The following is a 25,143-nucleotide window of genomic DNA, read 5'->3' as shown; positions in this document are numbered from 1 at the left end:
GCCTTGACTCAATGTTAAGTCAAAAGTACAGATGCGATCTGAGCGATTTGAGCATCAGGTGCGGCAAATCATGTGTTGCTGTTCGTTGTCACAACAGAAAAGCTTCAACCGTCTCATTTCATTCATTTCTGTGGGATGAAGACAGAAAACTACGATGCATTGCTGCAGCAAACGGGGAAGGGTGGCAGCACCAGATGTCGACCTTTTTTTGAAGTATGAGAATTTTTCATCTTAAAACAAATGAAGTGATCAAACAGTTTAGTAAAAGTTACGGCCAAGCTGTAAATTTTAACATTACAGATTACTTGTGATTTTAACTGAAAAGGAATCCCTTTTTTTTTAACAATTTTACTATTTTAGAATTACGTCTGTATTTGAACCAATTGTATGTGGAATACTTTAAGGTACTTCTTCTGTAATACCAGCAGAAGTAAAATATACAACCTGAAATGAAATATGTATCACAAAGTATTTTATCTTAAGATGAAAAGTGATGTAATCACAACTAATATACTTTGTTTTTGGTAGTCAGAACACTATAAGAACCAACCTTCAGACTTAGTCATTCTTGTTCATAAAAATCAAAATAAAACCTTTAAACTTAAAAAACAAAGTAAAAGGCAAAAAGAGGCCAGAAAGAGAACCCGAGCTCTGTGAGCCTCAGAAAGACTAAAACAAATACTACCTAATAAAAGCAGCCTATAACTGCCGTTAGCTTACAAACACAGTGAGACAGGTATTAGCTCTGTGGAAAAAAATTGGTGCTTTTGCCCATTCATGCAAAGTCACTTCCATTTCATGCATACTCCTCTCTCACACGCACATATATACTCTTCCTCACACGCACATATATACTTGTATTTCACATACATATATTCTTTTTTAAGAGTGACAATGAGGGTGAAAATGTATGTATGTGTAAAGTAATATATATGGATGCGAGAGAAAGAATATATGGATGTGCAAGTGAGAATATATGTATGCGATAAAGAGTATATATGACTGTGCAAGAGAGAATGTATGTATGCGTAAGAGAATATATGTATGCGAAAGAGAGTATATATGACTGTGAGAGCAAGAATGTATGAATGTGAATGGTTCAGAATAAACAATGTCTTATACGGCCCCTCATAGAACATTGTTGAATCTATGCCACCAAGGAATAAGGCAGTTCTAATAGGCAAAAGGGAGTCCAACCCAGTACTAGCAAGTTGTACCTAATCAAATAGCCAGAGAGTGTATACTCCAATTTATAAAGGATAAAACAAAAAAATGCAAAAGACAAAAAGAGTGGGTTGGGTTTTGTAAAAACAAAAGCTTTTCATGGCACGTGCACTTGTTGTTGTTCTGTTTTTTTACCCAGCCTTGCAGAAGCTTTTCTTTGCTTGCTGCCGTTTTCACATCTGCGCTTTACGTGACGCGGGCTGGTTGACCTTAGTTCGAACAACGGAAGCCAAAGAACCAGAGAGTTGGGAAAATAAAATCTTGATTTTCCCAAAAAAAATCATATAAAACAACAAATTCAAATGAATTGATAAAATTGATGTATCCATACGGAACATTGTAATTTAACAATACTGTAAAAAGAGTGATAACTGAGTATTTGAACAGATTGAGTCAATCTTAACACAATATACTTTCTCTAAATTATAGCAGTTGATTTTCAGCAGTTTCATGTTAAGTGTCTTTAGATCAGAGTGCAGCTCTCTTGAGTCCCATCCTTGGATGGGTTGTGTATGAACTATTGAAAGCCAAGTTTATGCAAACTTGCTCTGTCGAAATTCTGTGACAATAGTCTGCAAAAGTTTTTGGGATTGACTTTAATCTTGATTTGATTATAACTCAAAGCTCATTTTGAATTGACATTCATAGATCAAAGTTCTTCATAGAAATACCTGACTTGAAGTCAAAGTATTGTTGATAAAGTCTGGAGCACTGAAACCACTAAATAACTATCTTCCATAAATCTGTGTGTCTGGTAATAATAGAACTTTTACAATAACAATGCCTTGGTGGTAAAAGTTCTTTTTCTCAATTAATTTATAGAAATATAACTAAGTTTATTTTCTTAACTAATTATAAAGAAGGTCCAGAGAGAACCAAGCACACATTATTTTTTTATTATTAAAAAGATCTTTGACCCGATTATGGTTCCTAATGAGAGTCAACCCAATCTGATAAACACCCCCATCTATTAGATAAACAACCGCAATGCAAAAAGATTAAATTTCCATTTTCTTAATAGCATTAAGCAAGAGACCATGACCAGAATAATAATGATGGGCTGTCATTGAAAAGTAGTCAGAGCAGGGAAGAATCAGGCATGATGGTGACCTTGAAAAATGACAGGAATTTGTGGATGAAGAAGAAAACTTAGGGGAGATATTAGGCGAGAGGGAGAAAAAAAAGGAGAATGAAAGTAGGAAGGTTACAACTAAAGGTAAAACTGATACAAAATGAAAAGTAAAGTGAAGCAAGATGAGGCCAACAGAGTCACAGGACAGAAGCTTGTGTGTATTAGTGTCACTTTTAAGTCTTGCAGAGTTTTGGGCAAGATAGTGTAAAAACAAGTTCTTGTGTCATGAGATGTAGTCATGCCTAAGGTCTTCTTCCAAGGATCATAGGGTATTTCTAGGGGTGATTTTGTTCGTTTGTCCGTGTTTTGAACTATTAGTTTACTTCCTTGTGGGTGGCCATGACAACTGTAACCAACGCAACAACAAAATAGGGAACTGCAGTTACCTCAGCCCTGGGGGAGGAAAAGAGGTCCATCTTCTGTGGTTCAACAGTTTTTCTAAAAGATAAAAAAGGAAAATATGTTTTTCAAAAAAGCTAATTATTGTCAACAAACTCGATTAGTAACATGTTTGGTGAAAAAGTGATGCAAAAACAATAATTTAAAGCTTTTAAAAGCTCTAAATTTCAATCAGACAAACCTCTTCAACTGATTTTTTTTTTGTGTGCAGATATCTCAGTATCCACTTTTCTGGCACCGACAGAAATATCATCTCTTTTTAATTCAACGTCATGTTAACTTTGATGGTCTTTTTGGTTGTTTAAAAAAATGGCGTCAACATTCCTGACTGAAATTGTAGCTCTAATGCTGCGTTCACATCAGACTTGCTAAAATCACGTTCATTAACGCGTGCTAAGCATATGGACAAGCAGGGAGGGGCTTCTTTTTCTTTGTCTACTGTTTACTAGTGCATGACCGCCACCTACTGCCACGTTTTTTGTGTTCACACCCAGGCAATTTTCGCTGACGATGAACTGGTGCTTGGTTCGGGGATATTTTAGAATGTCCGTCATTATTTCTTCGCGGCAGTGTAGACGCTACTTGGCGTCTATCTTCTTCGCTGGTATATGTGCTCAGAAAGGCAGTTTTGTGTTTGAGCGCCCCCAAGTTCTGTTTTACTGTAACTTCAGAAGTTCCAGACACGTGTGCAAAAGCGCCATTCTAATTGGTCGTTTAGTTTTCGACGCGGCGCGTCAAACCAAAAAAACGAACCCGAGGTGTTTTTTAAAAAGTGACGCTTTGACGCGTGGCATTTTTTCGCGGCGGTGTGCACACTCACATTGGTGCCCTTTGTTTAGTCACGAGGCGTTAAACGTCGGCGAATATCGCGGGCGAAATTCGTCCCGGTGTGTACGGGCCTTTAGTCCAGGCTTTTTATTTTAGAGCTCTATTCCAAGATATATATATAAGATTTGGTGTCATATAATTCCAGCTGGGCACAAAGAACATTCATTGATTTCTTTCCCATGATCCAATTTCAAACGTTTGGCACTACCATGAGTTAAAATGGACGCAATCCATACTTCACTACCAAATCCAAGTCCCTGATCGGTCGAAGATCAACCTGCTTTAACTTTTAACACCCGCTCAGTAGCTACTTGCGTAGCACTTGTGAATGCGAGAGTTTCTAAACATGCATTCATGTGCATTTAAATTGACTTTTCATTGGAATTTGCCGCTTGCACGCCCAATGCCGAGGGCGGTGGGAACGTAGATTTAATCACAAGATGACATGCTCTAAAAGCAAAATCTGTGAATCTCTTTTTAACTGTTTTCTTAAGAATACTCAACACTGATCATCTCACATTTATAAACAGGACACTATAATATTTATTTAATCTCAATTAGCATCTAATAGCTGATTATCCGTTATTGCTATGATAGGATTGTAAGTAACAGAGGAGACAACTTATAGTGTTTTCTTATACAGTGTTCCCTCACTATATTGCAGTTGACCTTTCACAGTCTGCTTTTTCGTTGATTCTTTTGATGCACATTGCACATGTTATTTTTCGCTCTTTTTCTACAGCTCATCGTGTTCTGCGTCCTGATTGGTCATTGACCTTGTCACTCCATCTCCTCAGTGCCATGTCTCTCATACCTAGACGTGGAGCTTGCCAGAGTTAATAAATCTTCATCGTGATCAGATCTTTGATTTCTTCTATAATACTGGACTTATTTTTCTATGACCGTTTGAAATTTGAAAGTTTAAACATGAGAAATAAGTGTGTTAATATTCATGTCTGTCTAAGAAAAGCGTAGGTGTGTAGTGAGGAGTTTTACAGCCTTGAAGCATCTGTCATCCTACATCACAGATTTTGCTAGTGAAGGGTTATTTATGGAACATATCCCCGTATTGAGGGAACATTGTATTGTTTTGACTGAAATTTCATTCAATCTTTAAAAGACACAGCAGACCAATGAACAAACAGGGGAAGTGCAGTGACTTTTGCCTAATTTCCTGCTGAAAGAATTCCGTTTGACCACAGTAGTATGGACCAATCACTAAAATAACTGTTTTGTGTGAGGAAGTGCAGTACTAAAGTCTTTGTACATTTTTTAAATGCCATAATATAATTTACCTCACTAGCTAACTCTTAGAAAAAGGTACAGAAATACTTTATGTGAATAGTACATATCTTTGAGATGTAAGGTTTGATTTGTCCTGTTAGCTGTGGGGCGTACACTTTACGGGTAGGCGGGCGGAGACGTCTGAGGGCCCTTGGTTGTATCTGACTGTCCTCGTCAGTTTGGTAGAAAAAAATCCTCAGAGTCTCATCGAGCAGCAGCCATGCGGGCAAATGCAACAATCTCTGGAAAAAAGAGATAAAGAATAATAAGAAAGAAATGCTAAACAGGAATCGCACCAAGATATGCAGCACCTCAGGTAATGGGGGACTAGAAAAACAGTTGGAAATAAAGTTGTTGGCAAAAGCAGGGGGTATATGGATGGTGGAGGATGTTGGAAGAGGAGAGGAAAAGAAAAAAGTGGTGGGAGAGTCAAGATTTAAGAAGAGAAAAAAGGAGAAACAAGAAGTGTTACAGGTGCGAGCAAAGGTGACTGAGTGTGGCAAAGAAAAGCAATGTAGGTTGCGAGGAAAACAAGAGTAAAGCAGCAAAGAGCAGTGATTGAGTGGGTGAAAAGAACCTGATTGTTTTTTTTTTGTGCTGAAGCAACAGGAAAATATGTCAAAAGTCCCACAGATAAAGTCAGGTAGACATGCTGTGTGCACAGGCCAGGGCAAAGACAAGAGAGCAGCAGCGCCTACATGTTGAGCTCTAGCTCGAAACTGCTGCTGAAACGTCCAAGTCAGTGCTTATCCACCTACAGCATTGTTCAGCCCACTGAGATGTAGGCTACTGCACTACACACTGCAAAATGTGGCATGCTTGCCAACAACTCCTTGCTTTTTACTAAAGACAAAAAAAAAACAATCTTTTTGCATAAAATTAAATGGTTACCTTCATGTACGTGTTGAGTTCAGGGATTCTGCTCTCTGCAATCTCCTGTTTGTTTCCAATGTAGATCTTTCCTGTTGCAGCAATTGTAAATTCACAGAAAAAAACAGCCCGGATTAATAAATAATGCATAAATACATACAATTACAGTTCTTAAGAAGTTGAATAAATACAGAACAATTCATGCTGACCTGAAGTTATAGATCAACACAGAACATGCGTGTCAAACTATAACACAAAATGAAGTTTGTTTCGATATTTTGTGGTGCCTGCTGTACTAACTTAAAAGGATTTACAAACCAGTGTATTGTTACATCACAGAAGTAACTCTAATAATAAATAAAAAAATCTCCATCTTCATGCCCATTTAAATGATGCTGCATTTACTGTGCTCTGGAGGTGGGAGGATGGAAATCCTTTTAATCCTTTGTTGCTCTTTTGCTGTATTGTTTTTTGCCAATCGCTCCAAAAATAAACAAGATGAAATGTTTAACTTGTACCTAGTTTATTATGGGATTTCTGTTTTACAAAGAAATACAATATCTCTTGAATGATATCATAGTTTGCTGTTAAAAAGTATTTTTTAACTTAAAGGACCTATAATCATGTTTTTAAGACAGAAAAAACATTATAATACTTTGTATTATAAAGATTTGTTCCATTGGAGACTTGAGTTTAATACTGAACGGTACCAAATTTTATGATCAATTGAAGGACAAGGTATGGCGGCATTTTTTAGTTAACAGCTTGTCGAGACATTGTGCATAGATTTTTAAATGTTTAGCTAACGTACGCTTTCAAATGAGGTCATGAATGTCTGCAGCTACATTAACACCGCCCACGGCAACGGGCAGTCGAGCAACCACTTTCAATTAAAAGTCTATGTACTGTAGACACGCTGGCTTCCGTGTTCTAAACTTTTAAATTCATGCAAAGCTACACACATTTTTAAGACCGTTTTCGGGCTACATGTATGAAACGTGCCACCACTGAACATGCGTTGAAAGTCAACTCTTTTTGCCCCATCTTCAAAAAATCTAAAATTCTTACCAACATTACCTGTTCCTGAGATACAGTTAAACTGCTTTACACTAACACAGATATATAGTAAATACAAATTAATCGAACCGGCTAATCTTAGTTTAAAACTTTCAATCTAAAATAATTTAACTAATTTAAAATCCTCCTTAAAAATATTTCTGAATAAAACCAAGATCAATGTATAAGGCCTAGTACGAACCTCTAAGACTTTATATGACCCCAGAAATGCATTCAAGCCTGTGTAATACTGGGGTTAATTAAACTTTTATGCAATCCTATGACCCACAGCCATAAAATTCAGATCTGCTCTTGCTCCCTCTCATCTCATTCACTCCAGCCTGTAATACCTCACTCAATCACACAAACCTTCTTGCTTTTCTAATGAGGAATCACACGCTCATCTGCTCACCTCGGACCGATTCCCAAAGCCTCTTTGAGCTAAACGCTGTGAGAAAGTATTGTAGCATCATTTAAGGCCATCATGGAGTACAGACAAATGAAAGAGAGCCCAACAATCAGTTATATTGAGACGCTGCAATTATTTGCTTCTCCATTAATCAGAACAACTTCATTTTGGCTAAATCCACTTGATTACTTTTTTCATTATTTTTTACTGCCCGTATACCCATCACACATCCTCTTCTATCTACCCTTGCCTCCTTTAGTCCCCTGCCATCCTGATGAGATCTGGCACTTCAATTAAACCAGAACTCTTTGCTGGCAGATGAGAAATGAGAATCTGTAGAAAAGAAGCACTCTTCAAATTTAGAAGTCACATTGAAGTAAAAATGCTTTACAAATTTTCAAAATATTTTAGTTTTTCCTGCACTTACCTTAAAAAACATATCAAAGCAATATTTACATTAAAATTCATTACATTTACATAATATATATATACTCATTAAAATCATAAATTGAAAAGAACCAAATAAAAAGGCAGAAGAAAAACCTTTTTTTTTATTGTACACTGAAGTCCTCAAATAAATTAATCGATTAAAGAGAACATTTTCAGTGCAACCAATTCAAGCTACATTAATAATATTGCAGAATTACTAAATACCCTCTAAAACGTTTCTAAAATGTGTCTGCATATATTGTAAGACTATTAATCAAAGTAATTCGGCTCAATCTGAAAATACTTTCCTTTGTTTCTTTTTATGACAAGGAAAACAAAACAAAGCTTATTGAATTATATAACTACTAAATTACTATTAATCATACAGCATTTCAGCTGTACAACAACACATTTAACCCAATGTCAGCCTTACTCTGAAGAATATTTTGGTTTTGTTTTTAACATGTTCTTGTGGCCTTTTCTGATGACGGAAAACATATTTAAAAAGAAAAATAAGATTTAAATTGCACTTCTGAGTATTTCCTTTTTCAAATTGTTGTGGACCAGGAGCTGCTCCGTGCTCTTCTACATTCTGATCCTTGTGGACAAATACATGTATATCTTTGTTTTCCTCGTTCAAGCTGGTGTCTGGTTAAAGACAGTACGGATGGATAGCTCCAATATTGCTCGCTGTTTTGGTTGCACCGCTAATGTTAGGTTGGGGTTAGCGGGAGATAGTGTAAACAGAAAGATATCAGCAATGGTGAGGCAAAGGGGGTTGTTTTTTTCCAGTAACAGACATACCCAGTATGATGCCTGTAATTATTTGATGATTACCTGCTTAGAGCGGAATATTTAAAACTTAATTGCTACACTGTGAGCTCACATAAAAACCACACAAAAAGTAAAAGACTGTGTTAAAAAAAAAATAGCAACACCACACCTGAGAGCAAGGAAACAAAGAAGAACAAAGCTGTTCTTTTTAAGTGCAAAAGAAATATTGACTGTATTTTCACTCTCACTATAATAAATGTGATCTTATGCAAAGATTTAGGAATTATTTTTGCTGCTATAGTGGCAAAATCTGCCTTTCACCACAGTTGTAACTGATGGATCAGCGCAAACCAAATTCTTACTACAAAATAATCAAATCATGAAAGTTTGCGAGTAAAGTGATTGGTTTGAAAGCATACTCATGTACATACACTCACACACACACACAAACCTTCTGTTCTCACCAACATCAGTGTTTCGAGGCACCTTTTGGGTGTCAAGTGATCAATTTAGATACTAATGGCCATTCCCAGACAGACGGATTTAGGAGAAAACATGAGCTGAATAAAAACAGAGCTGAGGAAATGAAAACAAAACCTTACAGAGCAACACAAACGTGAGGTATTATCTCCTTTATATCAATTCATTTGGTAATTTAAGAAATTAGCAGATGTTGAGAAACAAAATAGAAATAAACAAAAAATAACAGAATAAACCTGTTATAACTCTAGTTTGTCTGTCACAGTATATTACAAGCCTATATCTTGGGATGTGGCCTATAAATAGAATCTCCAATTATTTTAACATCAAATTCGATTTTTGATTTTAATTAATTTTGTTTTCCTCTCCCTTTACTTTCCTTAACAAATATTACAAATGACATAATGAGGTCTTTTGTTTTATCGTCTCCTTTGTGAGCCGTTTGCAGACGGATGCCAAATTTGGTCGATAAAATGCACTGTCAAATTCCTGTTCACTGATCAACTTGACCACAAGTCTATTGTAGTGTAGAAACGTACACCCTCCAGCTCTGCTGCGATTCTTCTATGTGTGCTGTTGTGCACATGCAGGAAGGCTACCGTAGCAAAACATGGCATCTTCCAATGGACACCAGTCTTATCATAGGAGAGAATGATTGTCTTTTGGAGATGTTTGGTGAGCTGCCGATGGCTTGAGTTTCTCATGGCGAGCAGCACTTCTCACACTAAACAGAGGGCTTCTGTTTCAAGTGTTGAAACAAATTCATCGTACACCCTTGGTAGCAACAGTCTTCAAACAGATTTTGAAGTTCCAAGTCTGAGTTGCAAATTAAACCAGTTTTAGAACTGAGGGGGCTAATCACTGAAACCCTACATAGGCCTCTTTGGGAGTTGAAATGCACCACTACTTCATTAGCTGACCTTTCCTAATTGAAAGTGTTGTCTTTGATTATAACCAGTAGGCAGTTCTCAACGACGTTTTTCTTCCCTGCTTGGATGTCTAGACACACTCTTCTGTTCGTGTAACATTTCTCTCATCTTCCCTCGCTTTCTTTAGTCCAATTAGAAAACTTAGGACCTCACTGTCGCACAACTTCATATTAAAATTGGTGTTAGCAGCAGCTTCAGAAGCCCGGAAAAGTGAGAGCATATCCGCAGTGGGTGTTATGTTGAAGGAAAAATTTGGCCGTTTTTTGGAGGTGTGAGATACAGAGATGTGATTTTAGATCTTAAACATATTTTTTTGCAGGAACAGAACGGCAAAGAAGCCAATTATCTACTTAATCCTTAAGCCTGTACCAAAGCTCAACAGACACCACAGATAGAGCAGTCATTAGAGTAATTAGTGCCCAACTTTTGTGTCTCAGTATCTCATGTGTAAATATTCTTATAATGAAGGCTGTAAATAAGGGAGAGCAAATAGTATGATCATCAAAAAATGTCACCAAAGCCAGAAACCAACTTGTTTGTGGAACGATGATGTGTTTCCCAAACAAGGTGCTCGAGAAATATCTGAAGGGAACCAAAAACCAAGAAAAGTGTTAACTGTGAAAAGATGTTAAAGAAATTTCTCCATGAAATTTGGTGGCATTCACACTACGCAATTCCCACAAAGTGACAGTTCAGTTCAGCCCACTGTTGTTTTCCCACATCAGAATAATATAAACAGAACATTATTAGAACATTCTACCACACTCTATGGTCACGTCTTTGCAAAATTCGGAGTGTTTCCACACAATACACTGGAATGATGGCTTGATCACTTTTGCTGCCATCACATTGTCTGCTGTGATAGCACTTGGTTGTTTTTGCGTTATACTATGTTGTAGTAAAATAAATCTACCGTGTCTCAATCCTGACGGTTTTCCAATATTGTTTCAATTATTGTTTTATCTCATTTTGAAATGGTTTTTTAATGGTATAAGTCGATTCAATTCAGTTCTGCCTCAGACAGATTGATATGGTTGGATCATTGGAATAGAAATCGATTCATCGATTAATCAATTAATCATTTCACCCCAACCAGGAATTTATAAAGTGTCTATCGATCTATCGATCTATCTAGATATCGATCTATCTAGATATAGATGACAGCCCATGATCTACTTACTTACACATTGTATTGAATAGGGAATAAAAGGGAGTCGGACAGTTGTAGGAACACATCCAACAAGGCTGTTCTGTTAAAAATATATGAAAGAAAAACACATGCTCCTCTGTGAGCAGTTTTCATCTAGGTGATGAAATAAAGTGACAAGGTTTAGGCAGATGATAGGGTAACAAAAGGGCTGCATATTGTCCTCTTTGTGAAAGGGCAAACAGACACACTAGTGAACAAGTAAAGGCCACAATGCATAGTAGGAGTACATTCTTGGGGCCTATTCACACTATGCAACTCATAACCAATTATGCTAGAGCACAATTATTTGCCTAAGTGGAGATGGGCACCTTTCGCATTGTTTTACCAAAAAACACAAGAAAAGAAACAAACAAGCCGTAACCCTATTTTTTTGTTTATATTATTCATGCTGGAAATTCAGCCACAAACAAAAATAATCCAAAAAAGCAGAAGACAAAGTTGCTATTATTCATAGTCAGATGGGTTCAGGTGTTTCTGCCTCATTGGGGAAGAAGGGCCTGCTGTAACTATAAAAAACAACTACTTCCTCTTTAACTGCCTGTTCAGGGCAGAATGAGAAAACATTTGAAAGTGAGCTTTCACAAATGATGCAATGAAGGGTTCCCCTGACTTCTCCATCTTTGTTCTCTGTTCTAATATGTTTTTTAGCATATTCATGGACTGCAGTTTTTAAGCCAATATGCAACACAATCCTTCTCCATGCGGGTTGGAACAATTCCATCTTTATGTGTAGTACAGGGCATGGATCTAGTTGTTACAAACCAATCTTTTTCAAACACCATTTTTTCATCTCTCACCAATTCACCACATTTTGGATAAAGAAATACTCAGAAAAGCTATTTTAAAATGTTCTTTGTATTTGTTCTCCAATGCCACAAGAGCATGTTAAAAAACAGAATTTTCATAAGAGTGAGTCTTTAAGATACACCTTGAACCCCTTGAATCATCCATGTCATGCACAATTCAATTGTACATCCTTGTAGAAACAACAGCTACTCTGTCTGTATCCTGTCAGAGACATTCTCAAAGATGCTCCTTCTGACCTCTGCACTTCTGCAGAAGCTGTATTGAAACAGTTGTTGCTCAAACCTGTTTCAACACTAACCTTGCAGGAGCCTGATGGACAACTGTTAAGAATGGTGTGTGTGTCTATTCAAGTAAAGGAAAATTGTTATAAGAAGATTATTTTGCTTGGCTTAACTTAACTGTTTATCGCCACAAACCTATGAAAACTTCTTTGTAATATCATACGTGTACTTTGCAAAAATGTTTATTATAAAGCTTTATTTATTTTAACATTAATATTATAATATTAATGTTAAAAAGCCTTAAGTGAGAAAGATGTCATCTCTAATGTACATTGCTATGTATGGAGGAAAAAGTGGGAAGTTTGCAAGTTCCAGGTAACTACTCCAAACTTCAAAAGACCAGGATTATGGTACTGCAGTGGCTCCATCACAGTCAGCTGCTCCTCCCCCCCAGTCTGGAACTCTATTCCCCCTGATCTTAGAAACTTGGACTCCATATCCACCTTCAAATTCCAACTCAAAGCTTTCCTATTCAAAATAAACATTTCAATAGCACCTTCTGTCTTGGCCTTGGGCCTTCTTTTTTAAATGATATTCTTTTAAGATATGAGCCCTCGCAGACCCTGAGGTCCTGCGGTGCTGGCCTCTTGGTTGTTACTAAGGTGAGGACCAAAACTTATGGTGAGGTTTTGATCTGCCATCACAGTCCTCGCCTGTGGAACAGCCTGCCAGAGAGCCTCAGGGCCGCAGACACTTAAACTTTTTTACATTGATCTAACTGACTTATTTGCTTCAGTTAAGATAAATCTTTTTTTTTTAGTTAAGTTGGCTTAAAAATAATACATAGTTATCAGACAGTTATTTTACTTTCATTCAAATTAATTCAATTAAGTAGGTGTAACTTTGGTGCTGCTGTTAGATCGGCAGCACAAAGAATTGTGGGATACCATTCCCTTTGCCTGTCTGGATGGATTTGAGTTTAAGTGTGGGTTTTGACCAAATGTGTTAAGTTGTTTAGCTGTTTTACTGTGTTTTGCTGAGTTATTTTGTCCTGTTATGTTTAATTCTTTAAGCACCATGAGTGAGAGGGAGGGAGAGGATGATGAGTTTATTTAGCACCCCTACTACTTTGATATGTAATGTTAAAGTCTGATAAAAATGGTAATTGACATTTTATTTTTCATGTTGTGAACTCGTGCGTTTACTTTGTCTGTTATTTTTCTCCAAGCAGAAACTCTTTTTTTTTTTTTTTTTTTGCTGATGCAGCCATATTACTTTTTTGATGAGCGTATAATCTTCATACGCCATCATTTAAATTTCTGACTCCGTCTCACTGGAGTATAGCGCTCTCTTTTTTTCTCCACGCGTTTCCATGTTGACTCCAGAAATCGGCGATCCATTGAGAATGTCTTTATGTACTTCCTGTGCACGTGTTAACCCAGGGTTACCAAGTCGAGCATTATTACGCTAATTCATATCCGGTCTTTTGGAACCCACATACCCAGAGTAAGCAAGTTCAGGTGGACTTCAGCCAGAGTTCAGGATTAAAGTCAGGGTAGCTTAAACATGCTTCCTGGAATACCCCCCAGGTATGAAGAGATTCCCAAATACTGTTTCCTCACAGCAGAGCCAAACCTTACATTTTATTTATTCATAGTCATTATTCATTGTATGTGGGGGTCATGGTTTGTAGGTTTTAATGGAGGAGAGTGGGAAGGGTAAAGGGTGGGTTGGGTTTTTACTGTAATATTGTGTGTTTTTTGTTTTTAATGTTAAAGCGCTTCGAGATGTGCAATGTATGAGAAGCGTTATTTTATAAATAAAGTTTGATCTGATTTGCATAGTTTTTATCTTTTTTAATCTTTCTTCCTCTATTGTGTTCTCTCTTTTTTATTGTGAAGTGACCTTGAGAGCCTTGAAAAGCGCTTTTAAATTAAATGTATTATTATTATTATTATTATTATTATTATGAGCAGCATGTGACTGCTTGTTCTGTTTTTTGTTTTGGCAAAAACCTGTTTAACAAGTTTCTGTTTACCTTGTAGCAACTTTAAAATGAAAACTGGAAGTTGTGACTGTGTGCGTAAAAGTCTGATTCAGACCATAACTCAACCACAGGGTGTCATGAATTCTTTTCCCCGGCCAACCTGACAGTCAAATATTTAAGTTATGTCTTTTCTGAGAACTTACCTGGAAGAGAAGGCAGGACACAGGTGTTTGGACCGGGTCTCTCTAAGTCACCCGGTGAGTATTTCGCCTCCAGAGTTTGGTGGAGGTTAAAGAACTCCTTGTACCTCCTGTAGATCAGATACTTGCTTCCTCCTTTAGTTTTTACCTCAATAACAAACCTCTGAGAGAGAAACACAAGTTTTCACTGTAAAAACATTTTCAAGAAACAGATTTGAAACTGGATAACTTCATAGACTTACAAAGTAGTCAATAAAACCCCTTTTCTCCTCAGTGTCAGCAATGGTGGCACTGACAGGAATGTTGCCTGGCAGCTGATCAAAGTCACTAAAAAAAAACAGAACTTCTATAAATGGTACAGTTTATCATTTATTTAATAGTAGACAAATATTTCATATTATGACACTTGTTCTTTTTAATGCAAGTTTTTTTATGTGCCAATTATGTAAAAATGGTAAAAGGCTAAAGAGGTACAACACATCTAACGTCTTTTTAAAGATAGAGATTTACCAGATAACACGTTTTATTCGAGATTTTTAGTAGTTTCTTCCAATTTCCATATGCATTTTTTAATAAACATACATTCTAACATTGAACTTTATGAGTTTTTAGCCAATATTTTTCCAAACTTGTTCCCAATTTCTTTGCTTTTTTATGTGACTGAGATGACTTGTATCTTTAGAGCAAATGAATACAAATCTGCGTACTACGCAGCTGCTCTCTGTGACCCGTTTGACTTCATATTAGTATGAACCATGACGTCCAAACCAAACCGACTCACCTTTCATCCCGTAATCGCTGCGGCTGAGACATGCTGCGTCCTGACGCACGGAGAGAGCTGCGTGTCTGCTGTGAAGGCAGAAAGTTGGATTTGTTGGTGAAAGTTCTCTTATACAGCTCGGGCTGCAGCAGCAGCTATGCCGCCTTCGGAAACCAGACGCGCAACTAATGCGGAAGAAGCGCGACAGTCAGGAAGCGACAGTTCCCTAAATACAAATTGTGCATTGCCGCCTTCATTTCTTTATTTTGTACGGAACCCTGGACTTGATATTTTAAATCATGACGCTTTAAATTAATTATTTTTGGACACAAAAAGGTATTTCTGTGCGCAAAGAAAAATAAATCATAGTACATACTTAAATTACTAATTTGTGCATCCAAAACACGCATTTTCTGCACACAATAAATAATTTGTGTGCACAAAATGCTAATGTTTGTGAACAAAATGCTTATTTGTGGCAACAAAATACTTAGGTGTGCACATAACGGTAACTTGCCTGCACGAAGTGCTAATTTGTCGCCTCAAAACATTAATTTCTCTGCATAATTTGTGCCCAGAAAATGCTAAAATGTGGCTACAAAATAAAAGATTTTGCCTACAAAATGCTAACTTGGGTGCACAAAATGCAAATTTGGGTGCTCAAAATTCTAAGTTGTGGCCACAAAATGCTTAATTGTCCAAATTCACCAATGACCACAAACTAATCATTTGAAGGAACCTTTTCTTGAATGTCTTGGGTTCTGTAATTTGGCTACTGCCGGTTTGTGGATTTAATGACCAATCGCCAACTTTTAAACAAACTTGAACAATCTAAAATAAAAACAATTCAACGCTTTTTATTTAAACACAAAAGGATGTATTGTTCTATTTGCATTAAGACCATTCAATTTTGAACATTAGAAACAGCCTTTAGCTTTTTATGGTTTTCAATAAAGGTGGACAAAAGCAAGGGTGGGGTGGAAAGGTCAAGCCACATTATTTTAAATTGTTGCATTTTACATTATCATTTTACATTATGTTCCAAAAAAAAGCTAATAAAAACCAAGAGAAAAAAAAGAAATATTCAAATCAGAAAACGGACCTTTTAGTTAAGCCATTTTTCATGTGCAGGGTTTAGAAAGGGTGGTATTCACTTTCTGTTTGAATTATCTTTAGAAGGAGCATGTGATGCTTATTTTGTTCATCAAAAAACCAAAGCCAAATCCATCATGCTCAGGAACATTTTAATAATCATTATATATATATATATATATATATATATATATATATATATATATATATATATATATATATATATATATATATATATATATATATATATATATATATATATATATATATATATATATAAACGCCCCTCTCACCCACCGCGGGTGGTTTGTCCTCCAAGCTAAGGTCCCTGGGAGCTTGAGGGTCCTGCGCAGTATCTTAGCTGTTCCTAGCACTGCGCTTTTCTGGACTGAGAGGTCTGAGGTCTTTCCAGGTATCTGTTGTAGCCACTCCTCCAGCTTGGGGGTTACTGCCCCGAGAGCTCCAATTACCACAGGCACCACTGTCACCTTCACTTTCCAGGCTTTCTCCAGCTCTTCTCTGAGTCCCTGGTATTTCTCCAGTTTCTCATGTTCCTTCTTCCTGATGTTCCCATCGCTTGGCACTGCCACATCCACCACAACGGCTTTCCTCTGTTCTTTATCCACCACTACAATGTCTATATATATATATTACCATTACAATGGTAATATAATTACCATTGTAATGGTTAAGTTTAATACATTTCATTTACAAAAAGTATCATTTATCAGCTTAATTGTAATAACCAAAATAAAAAAATTTTTTACATTCTGAGCATTTCACCATACATCATTTATTACAATTTACACATCAAAGTTGATCTCTAAACCAAGAAATATTTAACAATACATGAACAGACTAATATAGAAATAAAAGTTATAGTTTACATTTTTTATTAACCCTTGCGCTATCTTAGATGACCCCACCCTTACTTTGACGTGTTCTCCCTACAATGACCAAGGTGGATAAAGGTGGAAAGATTTCATGTAATCCATGGACACCAGTGAAGATCACAAATCATTGAAGAAAAAAGGTTCAGAGCACTGTCTAGTGGGTCTAGATGACCCAACTCCCAATGTTAAAGTGCCTAGGACAGCACAAGGGTTGAGATGATAAAATTACTTTAAATTAATAAACATCTCTAAGGATGCATGCTTCTTATTGCTTGATAACAACATCTGAACCACATATTTAATCCCTCAGATGCTTTTGCGTACAGTGCAATCTCCACCAATCCTAATAACAACTACAATCACAGAAAAATATCTTTTCACTTTTAATTGGTGGAATGATTTTCCTCTTCTGAATTGACCCAGAGATGTGTAACCTTCACTGACCAAGCAAGAGAGCTGCACTTGGTGTGCACAGTTTTAAAAAGAAGTAAAAGTGGCGTAATTTGATAACATGTACAAAAATAACTCATAGGCACAAAATATGTTGAAAGTTGAGAATAAAATTACAATTTTGGAAGTTAACCTTTCTACAATTCTAAAAATCTACTTTACCTGTGAATGTCACTTTAAATGTGTGAAACATTTAGCACACTCAATATTCTCTTCATCTCTGCTTTGAGTTTTCAAAATAGACAAAACTTCACAATTATATCTCAAATATTCACCTATGAATAATTAAATATGATATTAAAAATACACAGTAATACACAAATGTGAACACTGGATTACAGTTTACTGCTACAGATGCTGAAATCAAATTTGCAAGGCACTCATTTTAAAATCATCTGGATTTCCTTTTTTAGGTTGAAGAGTTAAATGTCTGGCCAATTGTCTTCAACTGAAAAAAAAGTCAGAAAGGAATCTTTAGATTAACTTTAGGAGTCTTCACAGATAAGGTAATCATTATTCACAGGGAGTCAAAGGTCACACATGAGAACAAAAACGACCTGTATTTCAATGTAGAGCAAAAGAATCACAGTCAAAACCTTAGAACAACTAGAGATGTAAAGACGTCTAGCAAAGAATGATGCCTTTAGTTCACTGAATGTATTGCATTTATGTTTGTGCTGTTTTTTGTGATTTATATTGTTATCATTTCCTTTAATAGAGTTATGTATTTAGGGAAAACTTATGATTAGGTTAAACATCTGTAAAAAACTTAACGTGTTCAGAAGGTTTTTAATATAAGCAGAGCATTGATTACATGAGACGGCTTCGTCTTTCAATTACTGTCCTCACAGAGCTTGTTTCTTAGGCTGGTAGTCTATTGCTGCTCCAACCTGTACGTGCATCATACAGGTTTGCCTATGATTAGCCTGTAAGGGCATCTTCTCCATCCTCCTTATTCACACCACCTTCTCCTCTTCTAAATACACCCATAAACCTCCTCTGTGGTCTTCCTTCAGGGTTCTTTCCTAATAGCTCTAACATCAGCATCCTAGTATCAACTGGCCATCCTCTGAATGTGTCCAAAACCATCTCAATCTGGCTTCCTTATTTGTTGCGAAACTGTCTTTTATTCAGGGGAAGATTGAGCTCAACAAAATGAAGAAAAAACAAGTAATAAGGTTAACAAGATTTAATAAAGGATCAAATACAAAAATTTTGGTTGTATGGAAAAAGTAGTTTACCTTTAGCCTGCTGGACCAAACCAATGTGTCTGTTAAGAAACAGACACGGAGTGGGCCTAAGGGATACAAACTTCTCCTTTCTGTTCTCTCAGGGGGCTGACGACACCCCTAAAGACGTCTCCTGTATAGATCAGTTGTCAATGTTTTTGCTGTAAATGCAGGTTCTTATTCCAATTGGTTTATCAGATGTGTAACGTGAGCTGCAGTGGTGTGTCTGCAGCTGGATACAGAAAAGCATTAGGGAGGGAGTCGATCTATTTAGAGTACAAAATTCAGACAAAAATGCATTATTTCAGTCTAATAAAAACACATTTTACAGCATTCAAAAACATCTAACGTAATCTGATGTTTTCATTTGTGATTCTATCCATCCTCCTTAGAGCTGCCGTTTGTACAGTTTAGAGAAGTTGGTTTTTAGGTGAAACCAACATCATGGCTGCTCTCACCACAGTCTTCTACATCGTTCTTTATATTTTTGCTTCAAATATAATCAGTGGAAGGTAAATGCTTCTAACAGCAGGTGTCAGTGTAGTTAATAATTTTTTGGAGCTTAGTATCAGTGCGACAGAATGAGTGACAAAGCCTGAGCTCAGTTTATAAATGTTAAAAGGTCTCGAAAGTGCTTGGGTTGTGTTCCTTTCCTTTCTAATTCCAAACACTGACATGAAGAGCAAATTCGCAGTCAGCACATAAAAACATCGGCAGCAGCTTCCTTAGTGAAACCCCTTCCTTGTTTTGAGACTCAAATGCAAATGATTACAGCAGAATGGAAAAGAGACGACAGCTGTTTGCCACCAAAGTAGCTTTTCTTAACCCACTCTGAGACGTTATTTTGTTTGAGGCCGATTGATGTGTAAACAAGCAAAAAAAATTGTGATTCTGGGAAGTACTTTTCAATATTTACTGGAGGAATAGGGGGCTAAGGAAATCTGAATGCTACAAAAAGCCGTAAAAAAAAAGAGCCCAGGCAAGTGGAAGACACAAACAAATGCAGGCGAGGGTGGATGAGTGCTTCACACACTGAATCAATATCTATTTACATGTAGCTTGAAATGGATCTTTCGAAACGCTGCTCGTGTAACACACCATCGCCAGCCATAAATTGCTAGAGCATTTTTCAAGGGTGTATTTATCTTCAAGGTCAGGCCAGCTGCTGGAGTCTGTTGTGCTGGAGCGACTCTGTGTGTCAGAGACTGTGTGGTTTGTGTATTTGGGTGTGTGTTTTAGGTATACAGTGACAGTTTGTATACAGTTTATTGCCAGTCGGCCTTGGAATGTAATTCTGAAACAGAAGTGCCCGTAAAGCGGCTGCTGATGAAACATAGTCAGGTATTCAGTTGACAGGTACACACTGATAAACGCACACACAGAAACACAAGGAGTGAAACTGACAGAAGGTCTCAGCAAACACACCCTTTGTGTTTACCGGCCTGACAGCAGGTTCCCATAGCAACATCATGGAGAAGCAAAATGCTGAGGCTGAGCATTACTAAAGACAAAGCACTGGTGCTGGGTAAACCATCCTTCAGTGAAATGGATCAGGACGCTCTGCAAAAAGAGCACTACTTATAAGAACGGGGAAGTTTGTATTTAAATCACAAAATACCTGCTGAAATTTAAGTGAAGAAGCCCTAAATATACTTTACCTTTCCAATTCCTTAGAAAGTTTCTATCTTTTGACCAGTATGTGAATAAAAACCAGCAGCACAAACTGGAAATAAGTGCAAGTTCATAAAGAAAGCAAGTTTTAAGAATAAGCTTGATTGATTGAAGCAATGAATATGTTTAAGTCAGAGGACAAGCAGAACTTTTTTTTGGTATTTTCATTTCTGGTTAGTTTTTGGGTGGTCAGTCATAAACAATGCTGAACCATTAACTGTTTATGAGAACTGGACTGAGTGACCCCTCCCTCCTTTCTTCCAATTGGAGAAAGTACCCGCTGGTCCCAAGACACCAAAATCCTACAGACTTCTATTCTATTAACCCCTTGTGCTATCTTAGGCACTTTAACGTTGGGAGTTGGGTCATCTAGACCCGCTGAACCTTTTTTCTTCAATGATTTGTGATCTTCACTGGTGTCCATGGATTACATGAAATCTTTCCACCTTTATCCACCTTTGTCATGGTAGGGAGAACACGTCAATGTAAGGGTGGGGTCATCTAAGATAGCACAAGGGTTAGTGAAAAAAGAGCTATTACTCAGTCATTTTATTTGTCAGAATTACCATTCTTGCTCTGCTGCCACTTTTTTATCAGGTTCTTGATAATCCTAATTTTATTTTAGTGATATTTTTTCTGTAATGGAAGCTTTCAAGATATAAACCAATCAATTAGATTCTTCAATTAAAGTAGGCGATCTCGTTCAAAACATTTGACAGAATCTCCCGAGCCTCCTTTCAAGTGGTAGGAGTGTGGCCTTCCAAAAAGCTCATTACTGATTGGGGAAAGTGGTTGCCATAGAGACATTGATTCAGATTGACTTGACACAAAAAAGTATCGACTGAATTGACTTCATTTCAGTTGAGCCGGCCAGGAGTCGTTTTCTACAGGTGACCCCTCATTTACTCGGTCCAGGTCTCATATACAGTCAGGAATTACAACCCACAGATCGGAGTGCGCTTCAACAAAAATGAAGTAAAGAAAAACATCAGGCCAGAGAATGAAGAAGGGTACACAAAACAACAACGTTATCAAAAAGTGATTAAAAAAAACGTGTTTATTTGCAGAATCTATTTGAAACAATTTACGAAGGCTACACAGCTTAAAAAACATGACGAAAGATTTGTTCACTGAAAGGTATGCAGCACTAAGCAGCGTTTAATATTAGCCAACTGTTTTAGCTTTCAGGTCCATGGCTTTTAAACCTCTCTAGCCAACCATCCGCTGATCCTCACCAGCTGACAGCAGGCCTGCAAAGAAAAAAAAAGACATGTGCACAGAAAAATACAGATTTGTGTGGCGAAAAGGCCTAACATTGGATGAAACGTTTCCCTTTTACTTCGATTTGGTTCAATGTCAAAAAATGTAAACCAGTGACAACAGCTGCTCATTTGTTGGCGCCATATATCTTTGAACAGGAAGAAAATGAAGCACAAGGATGAAAGAGACTAAAATCAGTCCTCAGATTATCACATAATTACTTCTTGAACTTTCTTACCATTGTGCATTTATCGACAAAACATTTTCCCATGTGTTGGAACCATTTCTTACTAAAGTACATCCCTTTTAGATTTCTTCTGCTCTTTAGCGTGCTTAATGTTCTGTCTGCAGATCCTAGTGAACCGCACCAGGGTTTATCTGCAAGTAAACTGGGACACTTAGTTTGTTTGGGCCAAGATTTACTTGCTCCTATTCAGGTGTAAATGCAGAGCAGTCTTTTCTTGGAAATGACCAAACAGGCCAGCGTGAAATGTCCTTCTAAACACACCTGCCTTCATTTCTTTGAACAAAACACCAAAACAAATATTGTCCTGAATGTTTTCTCTGTATGGAGAGATCAAATCTTTAACATTTGTTGCTCAGTGTTGACCTGAAAAATATCAAAGTCCTAACAACAAATCATAAACTTTTCCTTGATTGCTTTTTTTTTTGTCTCACTCAGTGGGTCTGTTTTTCACTTAAAATATGCAATGTTTGAAAGATCCACCATGACCATCTGCCTAGAAACAAATGTGTAAAACCTTGTCTAAAACAGACTGAATTTACAACAACTCATCATGACCCACACACTCCTACTCTCACAAAAACCCTCATTTTTGGCCTATATTTATCACTATAACCAGAGCTATTGTGTATATGTGGGAAATAAAATCTTCACCCACTCATGCTCAGCTCTAAAAAAGATGTGAGCACCACTGCACTGAAGACCAAAGGAAATCTTCAGGCACCTTTAGAGATGCCACATATACCATTTGTAATACTAATACATTTGCTTTAAAAGATCCACTCCGATAAAAATTACATTTCTTTTTAATATGTTCTTCTGGCATTTTTCTAATGATGAGGACAATGTAAAGAAAATTAAGATTATAATTGTATTTCTGAGTATTTCTTTATTTCAATCTATAATCAGAAGCAGACAAAAAGAGCTTCTTTGTGATGCAGAAAATACGCTCGATTTCGATGCACTCACTTGTAGATGACTAGACCCGTGTACGTCTTCGTTTTTTCTCGTCTGAGCTGGAATCTGGCTCAAAATTGTACAGCTGGATAACTCCCATATTGGTCGTCATTTTTGTTGCATCGCTAATGTTAGGTTGGGGCTGTAAGCCAGAGAGAGTGTAAACAGAGAGCTCTCAGCAATGGGGAGGGGAAGGGGTTACTCTTATGCCAATGAGCCTGCTCAGAACTCAGGGATATATATTTATGAAATACTGCCTTTCTGCAGAAACTATGTCCCAGAAAACTACAGTTTTTTTTTTTTCATTTAGGCTAAAAATGGTTTAAATAAAATTGAAACCCCTGGGCAAGCTTTAAAAAAGATCAACAGATGAGTGAGTCTTTAAGAACCACAAAGTTTTGTGCTGTATGCAGCTCCTGTAGTAATCCTGGATTTATCTAGCACACTGCTAATATAGAAAAAAATGTAATTTATCTGGTAGAAATAAAGATTCTCCCATATGTTCCCAAAAAAAAATTCCTAAAATATTCTCATAGGAGCTTCAGCTGTATAAGGATTTAATGAAAGCACATGTATTGTGTGGCTAAACCGACACATCCAGTTTATGGGTTCCCCCTCTTTTATTTTTAGGCCCAATACCTGCTAATCTGTGGGTGAGCAGAAGAGGGATACCCCCTCTGTGGGAACAGTATAACACCTATAACACCCGTGTCGCTGCCTATGCCATGACCTCATGCAGCACCTGTTGCTGCAACAGCACCCACCTCATTAAGAACTTCATCTGATTCCTCTACCCCTCTGTCTGTCATTGAGCCTCTCACTTTCTCTCTATTTTCAGTTTGGTCTGTGGATCAGACACCTTTCGTCCAGATCTGCATCTCACCATAATTATGTCCTTGCATGATTTGTTAGTTGAGTATTTAGAAGCTATTTTTCTCATCTTGTGTAGAACACAAATCACACACAAAGTATTTTCAAAGTTCTTTACAGAGTAAGACAAAAACCCATTTTAAGACAAAATGCTTCATTTATTTCTATGTTTTTCACTTTTGTTTTGTCAATGTTGGAAATAAACAGGAGACACTGACTTTTAGTAAGTAAAAAACAATATATGTGAGTCGTATCTTGTCCTTTTGTAAAAGGAGTTTAAATGAAACAGTTTAGATCAAATAAAATGGAATTGTCTTCGTCTGTCTTGTCCTGCCACGACCTTTTGTCCCCTCTGTGCTCGGCAAGAGTCTCTTAGATTTCTCCTCTCTATTGAATTACCCCCATAAGCACTTTCTGGCATTGTAGGAGAACACTCATGGGAGGGAAAGAGGCGGCGCGGGCAAGATGCCAGAGAGTTTTTATGCGGTGGCGATGGGGAGGGGGTCAGACAGAGAATAGTGCAGACACATTTTTTTAATGACAGATTGTAGCAAATGAGAAACACAAATATTACAACGGATAGGGGCACATAATTGAGTTTAAAATAATGAGAAAAATAAATGAATACTTGGGGCAACAGGGTAATTTGATTCCAGTGGTTTATAATCACAACAGAAGTGTTAATACGGTAACTTTGTGGGATTGGGAGGAAATTCAGAAGGGTTTTTTAGCGCATGGGGCACAACAAAGCTTTGGAATGATCAGTGATATGTGACAATGTAGATGTAGAACATTTAAAGGAAGGAGAAACTGTTTATTTCAGGGATCCTGTTTCACCACTAAAGGAAACCAAAATATGTTTGGCAATGCAGGATGCCAGTGTGTTAACAAGTGAGGAAATACAGACAATGTGAAAATACAGATCTATATCCTGTTTGCCTTATTGTGACAAAAATGTTCAAGAATTAAAAAAAACTAGTTTTAGGTCAATATTCTGATCATTTATTGGTCTTCACTTCAGCCAATTTCTAATTGTAGCTCGACACAGCTTCTTCTTAGCCAATTCCCTCTAACCTGTCGAGTTTTAAAACCATCTGCTCCCCCATTGTCCACTGAAGCCTCAGATGGTGGTCCAGGAGGCGTTTACTGCTTGAACAAAATAAAATATTTTTTGTTTTAAATTAAAAGGTTATCTGTTTAAAAAAAGTCGGAAAATGGTAAAAATGCTGCTATAGTGCTTAACAACAAGTGTAAATAGTTGTTGTTTTTTTTTGCAGGGTATTATTCCTTTCTTCAAAGTTTTCTTTTGATTCCCACAATACAAAACAGATTTGACAAATATTCCAAATTCTTCGTGTATTTACCAAAGAAAAGGTGAGAATCACTTGATTCGATAAAAAATTGGGGATTCACTGTTTAGTGCACACATACCTCACTGTAGTTCACCTCAAGCCAATTGGAATTGACCTCACATGGTA

General features: G+C 37.0%; 2 protein-coding genes across 2 annotated transcripts in view; one reads left to right on the top strand and one right to left on the bottom strand.

The window, feature by feature from the left end:
- Nucleotides 1–15,196, bottom strand: part of ncf4 (neutrophil cytosolic factor 4) — a 38,623-nt gene extending 23,427 nt beyond the window's left edge. Inside the window, exons 1-6 of the mRNA XM_004066067.4 lie at nt 15,021–15,196; nt 14,482–14,566; nt 14,243–14,402; nt 5,759–5,829; nt 4,982–5,109; nt 2,743–2,794 (exon numbers count right to left, since the gene is read on the bottom strand). Of these exons, the coding sequence (XP_004066115.2) occupies nt 2,743–2,794; nt 4,982–5,109; nt 5,759–5,829; nt 14,243–14,402; nt 14,482–14,566; nt 15,021–15,052 (528 nt within the window). The 5' untranslated portion in view covers nt 15,053–15,196. The remainder of the gene's footprint in view (nt 1–2,742; nt 2,795–4,981; nt 5,110–5,758; nt 5,830–14,242; nt 14,403–14,481; nt 14,567–15,020) is intronic.
- The window catches only part of LOC101161860 (parvalbumin-7), a 52,646-nt gene that overhangs the window by 19,188 nt on the left and 8,315 nt on the right, over nt 1–25,143 (top strand). The window lies entirely within an intron of this gene.

This window comes from Oryzias latipes, chromosome 1, assembly GCF_002234675.1.
Source record: "Oryzias latipes chromosome 1, ASM223467v1".
NCBI classification, from domain to species: Eukaryota; Metazoa; Chordata; class Actinopteri; order Beloniformes; family Adrianichthyidae; genus Oryzias; species Oryzias latipes.
Note: the sequence above shows the minus strand (reverse complement) of the source record. Positions and strands in the feature narration are given on the sequence as shown.